The following is a 10,300-nucleotide window of genomic DNA, read 5'->3' as shown; positions in this document are numbered from 1 at the left end:
AATTCGGAAAAAAAAAAAAGGAATAATCGATGCCAACGGTCAAAATCGGCAATCCAAGAGTCGGACCTGGCCTGAGAAGTGTGTCTCATGTGGCCCACATGGCGGGGGGCAGCGGAGTTTGAATACATACCGGAGTAGGTGCCAACATTTAGAAATTGGCACAGGGCACGTCCCCACCCGGATTGCTGGCTCCTCCAGAGACACTGGGCAATCTGGCCTCACAGGCTGCTTCCCCTCCAGGCAACAGTTGGGGCAGGTGACGGAGCATTTGCTCTCCAGGTTTCCAGAGTCCCTGCCGGGCTGGATCTCTGTGGCACTGGTTTTGGCATCCTGGACCAGGTACAGAGTTGTGAGGTTCTGGGTCATTTCCCCCTTTTTCCTAAATTTGTGACTGGTTATTAGGTTCTTTAGAGTTAGAGTCATCGTTCCATGCCCCGTTATAAAAGGTACTGTTGAGGGAAGTGAGTCTGAGACCCATCCTAACCCTCTACTCCTTGGAGGTTATTTTCAAACTTTCGGTCTTGAGTCCAGCACACCGGCCGGAGAATGTTAGCTCGGCCCCGTCTAGAATCGCCTGGGGCACTTCTGATGTCCAGCTTGCATTCTAGACCAGGGAAGCCAGACTCTCTGGGAGTGAGATTCAGGCAGTAGAGTTTTTCAAAGTCCTCTAGGTGATTCCAATGTAAAAGGTCCTTGAGAAATCAGAGAAAACTTCGAATTAGAGCAGTTTTTCAGCCTCGGCACTATTGATTGACATCTTGGAGCGGACAACTCTTTGTTCTGGGCACCTGTGCCGTGGGGTGTGGGGTGTTTAGTGGTGTCTCTGGCCTCTACCCATAGACGCAGTAGCGCTCCTCCAGATGACACCCACTCCGTTAGATCATAAAATTATGGTCAGGAAGAGTGGCTATCGTGTTGGCCCCCTGCCCATACATCAGGGCTTTCAGCAATTTCTTTTGGAATTAAGTACTGGGAAAAAAAAAATCTCTCTTAAAAAGCTGGTCTATTCCTTCTTTTCTGTTCGTTTTTTTCTCCCTTTGCTAGTAGGAAGCTCAAAGTCAATGCCAAAACACATTCAATACCGAGGTTGCAGCGCAAAACCAGGGAAGTCTTGAGTGTATTTTCTCCTCTCTGCATCATGCTGATTTTCCTAATAACATTTTACTAATCTCTAAGTTGCCTCATATTCTTAGGGAATGGAGTAGGAAATAAATATAAACAAGGCAACAAACACAAGGAGGGACTGGCTGTTCCTCGCACGGCTTCGTCGACGTGAGCCAACAAACCAGTGGTCGTAAGGAGGAACCTGCTCCATTTGAATGACCTGGTCCTCCGCAGAGCATATGGAGCAACTAAGGTCAACTCCTTCGGCCTCCAGCTTTGCCTGGGAAGAGGCTGAACTGGGTGTGTCAGGGGAACCCAGTGGCCAGCTGAGGGACAGCCTCTAGGAGAATAGATACTAGACTCTGCTGCTTCCTGAGAGTCTGGGAGGTCTCTAAGAGTCGAGGCTCTGAAAGGCAACTTGGGATCCATCCCTGGGACAACAGCATCACCTGCTTTCCGTGAATGAAGAGCACCTTACTTTTAGTGAAATATAACCCACTCGTTAATACCAGCAGTTTTAAAGCCTTTAAAAAAAATCATTAGTAAGCGTGGCTATTTCATTTTAAATGCAAAATCCTTGAATAGACCAGAGATCTTAATTTTTTTTAAATATAGCTGAGTATTTTAATTATGAATGTACTTGCATATTCTCAGCATACTTCATTATTTATGTAGCTGGTGAAAAAGCTTTTTAATTAAATAGCATGCTGGCAATCCATTGTGAAACGTATAGATGTAGGTTTTCCTTGCATTAAAAAACTAAATACACACACGGAACACGGGCCAGCACGCATACTTTAATCACCATGAGGTATTTGTTTCTGAAGGATCTTAAAATTTGACCAATTTCTTCACTGGTAACAAAATAAATAGTCGAATTTTCCAGCTCTCTGCATGGCTATTCAGATTTAATGCACTCAATTAATTTGGAGATGGAGTAGAGCGGCGGTTCTCAAAGTGGGGCCCTTACACCTGCAGCAGCGGCATCACCTGGGAACTTCTTAGAATTGCAAAATTTGGATGGAGCCCACCCCAGGCCCAGTGAATCAGCGATTCTGGGTGTCGGGGGGGCCCCCTCTGCTATCAGAGCCCTCCAGGTGATCCTGAGGCAGGCGAAGGTTTGGGAACCCTGGGTGAGCGTTCTGCCTGTGGTGCCCGCAGTCTGGTTCTCACGCCCAGGGCCCCTGCTGACGGGCAGTCACCACGGAGTGAATGAGGCCATGCTTCCGCCCCCCCCATCCAAAAAGTGCTGTTGAGGATTCTCACTCCTTTGAGGTTTAGAGGGCCTGCTCGAAGTCCTCAGAGTTTCAGAGAGGTTAAAAAGAGTCATCGTGAGTGAAATACATTAAGCCTGACGTGGTTGAGAGTTGCCCATCAATATCAGGTGCAGACTTACCAATTTTGACGAAACACGGATACTAGGACTCAACTCAGGCATTGCCATTCTCTCCTTTCCCACCACAAAAAGGCTCTGACTTTAGAGCTCCGGCCCATGGCGCATTTTGTCGCCGGCTGCGGTGCCAGCTATCTCCCAGAGACGCCCCGCCCGTGTCCAGGCTGATGACCAGGCTGCGCTGCCGCCCGTGGCCGGGAGCAACCAAGGCCAGGAGGCGAGTGATTTGGAGAAGGCCACAGCAGGAGTCAGCGGCAGAACTAGCTAGCACCAACAGCCGCCCGGCTCCCCGCTCTGTGCTTTGTCTTCTGAATGAACAAAGCTGCGTCTTAAGTACACATGAGCCAAACTGCCTTTCAAATTGCAGCCATCTACTTGGAGTTCAGATTTGCACAGCATGACATGAATTGGGCTGCAAATTATGCAGAAAACAGCCATCACATCCATCTGTGATGTCAGAATCCTCCAGTACAATGTGACCTGGTAGTATCTGGGAGAGGAGACGCATATTGGGTCTGATTCTTTCCCTATGCAGTACGATGAATATCCTCCCGGCTGCATTTGGCCCAGTGTGAAAAGGTTAAATATGATTGAGGTTATGCCTGTGATAAGCTCAAGAGCAGACTTCACTTCCAAGATTTTTTTTTTTTTTTTTAATGGTAGAGGAACTAGAAAAAGAAAACACACAAATACGCTCATACCTAATGGTAAACTGAATTTATTTCCTCTTGGAAAACAATTCCAGTAATCTCCAGGTTCAGACCGCAGAGTAAACATTAATAACAGTAACATACAGGTTAGTTCAACTGATTCAAGAATTTGGCTGTGTGAAATCATTAAGGAAAACCTTGAACACTCAAAGCTTCAAATGTATCCAGGAAAAAAAAATCTTTGACAGTCTACATTACAGCTATTGCATATATAGTGAAGCTACCTGTCACATTGCAAGGCTTACAAATATATATACGGGCCTTATCCAGCTGTGGGGTGCTGTTCTGTGAGGACATCTCTTCGTGGTCTGCGAGAATCTTCGGCAATAAAAAATAGTCTTGGATTTAACCGTTGATATACCAAAAGAGAAATTCTAGGCTTAAGGGTAAATAAAAGGAAGTCCAAACATAGTCTCATTTGTAACGGCTGTTTTAATCTGTCTTCCTCGAAAATACTTTCTCTTAAGCCATTTTGCTCACATTTTTTTTTTTTTTATCTTGCCTGAATAGGGCCCAAGTCCACTTGTCTTTATAAGACCATTTTAGTATCAGACGACATAATACATGTGCAACACTTTATATACAAGGAGTCTATCCGGTGCTCAAAAGTTCAAACACATGAACATCCAACAGTTTTGATAATACAAGTTTTATGGTACAATACAATGTTTCTGAATATTATACATTAACAATGAAAGTTTCGTGCAAAGAGTAAAACATGTTCCCTTTTTGTGCCACAAAAGTCATTCTCCTTGAGAGACCGTACTTGCACTAACTGCTGTGTTGGGTCATCGTATGGTTCTGTAACAAAAAAGAAAGAGGGGAAAAAAACACTTAAGTGATCTTATTGTCATCAGACCAAGGATCTATACATGCTGGTTGACTGATAAAGATGTGAACTGTGTTTCTGCACCCCCCTCTGGAGAGGTGCTCGTGGGGACCCCCAGTGAGTACCGGGAGGGAGGGGCAGGGCCAGGGGCCTCTGGGAGGTGAGATGCCTGGCCTGTACCTTTCCTTTTTTCTCTGCTTCTGCCCGGCCTTCCCATAATCCCCTCCTACCTTCCACCATCTCTTCTTATCAAAGTAAGACCTGTTTTTCAAAGACCAGGGTAGCACGATTTTAACAGTTTTACTTATCACTGTGTTATTTCCCTTACAAAAGCTTTAGGTCTCACCACTCTTAGATGGAAACATCTTGACTGCAGAGGCCCTATCTGTCCCTGAATATGGCCTTTACAGGCAAGGGCTGCCTGGCCAATAACCCACAGAGGGGGCAAGAAGCTTCTCTGGCTCCTCTCCCGGGTTTGGGCTCGGGGCTATCACTCCGAGGCTCAGGCACACATTAGGCAGGCGCAACCACCCCCAACCCCAGCTGAAGCAGCCTTTGCGGTACTTGGGTTGTCCACTCTCCATCCACACAGCACGTTCCCTTTCTGAGTGGACACCCTCTTTCTCAACGGTGAGAGGCCAACTGTATACATGGACCTGCAGCCTATGATGGAGGATGGCCCAGACCCAGGGCATTCATTCGAAGCCTAAGTCTGCAGATGGCCTGATTTCCCCCTTCCCTCTTCTGCGTTTCCCCTGAGCCAGGGTCTCCCACCTGTCAGCTTACATACCGTCCCTTGCCCGATCCCTTCTGCTCAGAACCTTGAGGTCTAGCTCAGAATACAACCACTTCCATGCTCATCCCATCGAAAACCGATTTCTCCCTCCTCTGATTTCCTCCTGAGTTATACCGCTCAGAGTTCATACCTTAGGTCTTCTGGTTATTTGTAGGCCTGGCTCTCTCCTTAGGCCAGAAATTCTGGTGTTCATTCATTTATTCATTCCTTCACAAACATCTGTTGAACACTGTATCACCACCTGGCGTGGCCCTCAGCAACGCCACCTTCGTAAAGACCTGGCCAAATGAATGACTGACTAGCTAGGCAAGGGCTACTGAAGGGCACGGGGTGGCCCCTGCCTTGATGCCTTCCAAGTGCACAAAGTCTAAAGAAGAAAGGCACATGGGCACAAAATGGCAAAGCAATATGGCAGGATTAGGTCAGAAATGAACACAGAAATGCCACGACAACACCTAACCCTGCCTGGCCTTTGGAGAAGGCTTCGCAGTGGAGGTAACACGTGACATTTGAGTTGAGGCTGGAAACATGAGAACACATTGGGCACTCCAGGCCAACACATTCACATGAGCAAAGGCAAGGAAGCAAGAATACACAAGGTGTGTTGGTGGACCTGCAACTCGTTCGGGTTGGATGGAGTCTCCTGGAGTGTCCTGAACTGAGAGTACCGATGAGAAAGGAAGACGGAGGGCATTTCGGGGTCAGATTATGAAGAGCCTTTTGTACCTTGCTAAGGAGTTAAGACCTTGTCATGGAGGTGAAGGGCAGCCATGGGAGTTTTTTAAGCAGCGTTTTTAAGCCTTAAAGATCTTCGTTATCTCTTCATTACCCACAACTAGCAAAACTGCCTGCTCTGTGTATACTTGATGAACGACCAGATGCTTGCCCAGTCAGGGCTGAGAGCACCAGTGAGGGAGATGGGAGATTTTGTGAAGAGGACCAAGCTTTCCAGTCTCCGTTTCAAACTTAGCCCATTTTTGGAGCCTGGCAACAAATAATGATGAGGAACATTATGTCACTCTCTCTTATTGAAAACAAAGCAAACCTATTTTTATTAACTCAGTGATTCAGCTGGATCTTTTTCTTTTCTTAGTAGCACTAGCCTAAGTGCACACAGGAACAATTTTTATGCTAATCCTTTTTCTTTGTATCAGTTTCCAAATACTTCTGAAAATTATTTTTCACCAACAGGTAGAAAGGATAATCAAAATACTGATGAGACCAAAAAACTTTCCTACTTCCTTAAAAATAAACACAATGATGATCAGAGAGTTTATAAACAATACAAAAGCTCATCTGCTCCAAATATTGTATCTGAGCTTTCTTACACCTTTTGTTATCTCAGAGTCAAGTCTGATCAGGGTTTTCACTGGTAACAAAAGTTACTTAAATGATGGGACACTGATGGGTGGCGGGAGATTTTTTTTTTAAACCATAATCAAAGCTAAAAAAAAAAAATCAATTTAATAACATTAGGTTTAAATGTGTAAGCGCCTACAATAGACATTCTGCATTGGATAGGATTCTAGAGGTTAATAAAGGAAGATATACTGCAATCTCTCCAGTGTTGTTATGTGTGCCTCTGTTGAGATGCTGCAAAACAAGAACCTAACACAAATTGGCTGTAATAGTTGGCAGGGGTTGGGTCTCAGACGCTCTCATCCTAAACCAAAGCCATAGAAGCCTCTTCAGAGGTGCAGGGAAATGAACAAATGCATATGAATCACTTATTGCAATGGACCGAAGTTGCTACTATAAAGGAGTTATGCTTTGCATATTAACAGAGAAGAAGATAAATCATTTGAGAGAAGGACAAGATTATGGCGTGTGAAATTCAAGCTTACACAAACATAAAGAGCCCTAATAGAAATAATGTCTAAATGGGAAATCTGGCATAAAACATGGTAAAAGCAGAAAGTTCTCTTGGTGTAGAGATACCAATTGAAATCAATTATTGTCATTTTTTTCCTCCTCCTACCCCACTTTTTTTTTTTAAGATTTTATTTATTTATTTGACAGAGAGAGACACAGCAAGAGAGGGAACACAAGCAGGGGGAGTGGGAGAGGGAGAAGCAGGCTTCTGGCCGAGCAGGGAGCCCGATGCGGGGCTTGATCCCAGGACCCTGAGATCATGACCTGAGCTGAAGGCAGACACTTAATGACTGAGCCACCCAGGCACCCCCCACTTTTTTTTTTTTTTGCTCCAGCTCAAATGAGGGCTGAGTTAAGTCTGGCTCACCCCAGCCCGTCCTGGTGGTGAACTGTCCCGTCCTGGTAGTGACTGTCAAGATGGGAAAGGGGCACCCTGCTAGGTGGTCTTGGGTAATGGGCGTATGTGCTTTGACAACAAAAGAAAGGCAGTCCTCAAAGGCTTTCCCTCACCACCTTTGGGGATCCCTGGGCTGTGTCTGCTCCCCTCCCCCACACTTTATTCTGAGTCACTGAAAAGAGAAATGGCCCAATTTCATTTTCTGAAGGAAGGAATGGGTGTCTGAACTGCGCAGGTTGGGTTGGCTTTCAGGGGTTGGAGAGAACAGACTGACAGTGAGAGTTTCTAGACTTCACTGAGGATCCTCTGATAAGCGAAACAAGAAGTTGCTTCATGGGAACCCTCTGTGTATTTTTTTTTTTTTAACTCATAGACATGATTTCTTTCGAAAGGGAGAAAAAGGAGCAAATGGGAAAGATGCACAGTAGAGAAGAGAAGCACTAAGCACAAAGCAAGGGTAGGCCACGAGCGCGGTTCCCTCTTGCTTGGGCTCTTTCCATGACATGGGGCCGGTCCTGAGTCACCGCAGGACCAATGCGGATGCCCAGAGAGGAAAAGAGGCTGCCAGGCCGCCAGCAAGCAGCCTTCTCGGCTGAGAGTTTTGTGCTCTTTATGTCCAGAGGAAACCACGACACTAGAACACAGCAGTGGGTCACCTCACCACTTTTGCCCTGCAAGTCACAGTCCCCAAAGTACTTGAATGCAATGACAGCTTATGAGGAAAAAGATCTGTTCCAGGGAAGGGAAAGTGTTTTACATAATCGAGGAGAACATCAGCGCGAGTCGACGGGGGCATGTGAGGGGGTGACGATAGAAAAGGAAGTGGGAAGAGAAGAAAACTTCTGAAATCCCACAGAGAGCCATATTCTACTCTACAAAAAGCCATCTCTTGGAGACCCCATGTCTAAGTAACTGAAAATTGCAAACCATTAATCCCAGTTATGAACAGTTGTTTTACACAAGGGGGGCTTATGTTAAAAAAAAAACAAAACAAAACCCCGAATCCACAGCCACCTGAAGCTTAAAAGAAGATCCATCTGGGTAGGATACCTTAATAGCCAGGTTTCAAAAAACCCCCACTCTCCTTACTGTAAAGGGCCCCATTTGGGAGGAGCATGTTCTTTTTTTCCCTGTAAATGTGAAATTAAACTTAGAAAGCTAAAAAACAGGCAAGGATCTTCAAAATTCCCTTCTAGCACTATGTATTTCTTTTAAAATACGAGATGCCTTTCATTTTACAAGGCTGGAATTCTCATTTGGAGCTTGGCACTCTAACAAATGATTAATTCAGCCTCCTCCTTTCTGAGAGCTGACCACATTTACTGGTCAAACGGTTTAATCCTATTTAAAATGCAATCCAAGCAAAATATTTTTGAATAAAAATAAAACCCCATGATCTCCTGAAACTGCTCACCTTGGCCAAGTTATCCCATTTTCCTGCGATCTTGATGTGAACTGGAATATTGGCACCAGTAACAACGACAAAGTGAACCTTTGGAGGAAAGCCTGGGGAATCTACCTTCCCAGGGAGCAAAAATGAAGTCCCCGCCCCCAAAAGTTGTGCCCACAGATTGCCCTCGCTTGTCCAATATTTTGGCAGGGGACCACGTCTCGTCTGTGCTTTGTAACTCTCTGTTGGCATCGGCAAAATGTTAAGTAGCAATGGTAATAAAAATAAAAACTGCGTTTGAATGGAAGTTTTGTGCGATCTGTTGATTCAAAGATGTTAATCATTTTCACCATGACTTGTCTATTTATAGCCCTTTGTCTTGAACAAATTCTGACAAGCTTTTAAAACTAAGAAAAAGAGCCAGCATGCTATTTTAAAAAGGAATGAAAAAAAAAAAACCCAAAACAACAAACAACAAGCTTTCCACTAATTCACCATGCCATTAGAATCCCGAATTTAAACTGCAGTTGTATTCAATTTAGATGAGATGTTTTCCAACCAGATGAAATAGTAGGCAATTGTGGCTCTGTAACAATGCAAGGCGGGAAGAAATATAAAGATTAAATGTGACTGTTTCTTTCAACAGATGGTGACAGTGCCATGGCAGCCTGTTGTTTTTTCTTTAGTTGAAGAACGCAAACATCCGTAATCAATCATCACTGATTAACTAATTATATTACCCTTCCTTTTATCACGGGGGTTGGACCTTCATCTGTAAACACTATGGATAATCTGTGTGCTCGGATTTTTCCAGCGGCATATTCCAGCGCACACACAGTCAGGCAGTTACAGGCTGCACACAGAATTCCACATTACCGTCCACCTTGAAGGCCTTACCGCTTTTTAAATTTTTTTATTTTTATTTTTAAACAAAAGCAATTGGTTTCCAACAGGCTGGATAATAAGTCTTTTGACCTGCATTCTTCTTTGACCCATTAAGGTCACCCCTGTGCTCGGGCATCTAGCTGACTTAGGAAATGCCTGCAAGTCCTACATTTCATCTCCTGCCCACTCAAAATACAGCTTTCTTTAAATGTGTCTGTACGGGTCCCTGAAGGCCAAAGAGGCATCCCTGTAGTGGGCAATGGAGGGACAGAAGCTTCTGCCTTTATTAATGAATGCAGACCATTATGAGTCTGGCTGGCTCCTTCCCTGTTCCCAGAAGCATATACTGTACGTGACTTAAAATGCTAGAATATTGACACAAAGCGAGCCGGGCACCCCTAAGGAAAATTACTCCTTGGATATAATGTAGGCTCGTAACAGCTATTAGAGTACAAAATAAAACCCTCCGGGATCAAACTGACATATACCGCATTCCACCTAGTCCTCAAACATTAGAAGAATTTCTTTGTGAAGGCGTTCTCAAGGACAGCATTAAACTGACTTTTGTAGCAATCTGCAACAGCTTTTTGGCTCAGAGCTTTTAGTACTAAATCTCTGGTTTGAATCGATACAAGTACTATATCTTCTACATTAATCAATACATTTGGTTCAATACATGTTCAATTAAATTATACTTTCTAATCAAGATTTTTACATTTCCACCCTCTCTCTTTTTCACCCCCAACTTCTTTTGCTAGTGAAATAGTTTTAAAAGTGTATACAGCTAATGATGACAGGACACGGGTTATTTCCCCCACACTCTAGAGAAAAACTATGGCAAGGGGCGGCCTTTAAGCCTCTTAATGAGGTTAACGGGATGCGAATGTAATAAATGAACATTTTCAAAGTCCCCACAACTACAAA

The 10,300-nt window shown here is 44.5% G+C and overlaps 1 protein-coding gene across 6 annotated transcripts in view; it reads right to left on the bottom strand.

The window, feature by feature from the left end:
- Positions 1 to 3,197: 3,197 nt before the first annotated feature.
- ZNF521 (zinc finger protein 521) overlaps positions 3,198 to 10,300 on the bottom strand; it is a 275,012-nt gene continuing 267,909 nt past the window's right edge. For all 6 annotated transcript variants that reach the window (XR_010407277.1, XM_045886904.3, XM_045886900.3 and 3 more), the window contains one exon: positions 3,198 to 4,008. Coding sequence is in view for 5 of the 6 variants with exons in the window: in XM_045886904.3 (XP_045742860.1) it covers positions 3,979 to 4,008 (30 nt within the window). In the remaining variant the exon portion in view is untranslated. The remainder of the gene's footprint in view (positions 4,009 to 10,300) is intronic.

This window comes from Mirounga angustirostris, unplaced genomic scaffold (assembly GCF_029215605.1).
Source record: "Mirounga angustirostris isolate CCGP_5_RB_7025 unplaced genomic scaffold, mMirAng1.0.hap1 SCAF_14, whole genome shotgun sequence".
NCBI classification, from domain to species: Eukaryota; Metazoa; Chordata; class Mammalia; order Carnivora; family Phocidae; genus Mirounga; species Mirounga angustirostris.
The sequence above is the reverse complement of the archived record's forward strand: the minus strand, read 5'-3'. Positions and strand labels throughout refer to the sequence as shown.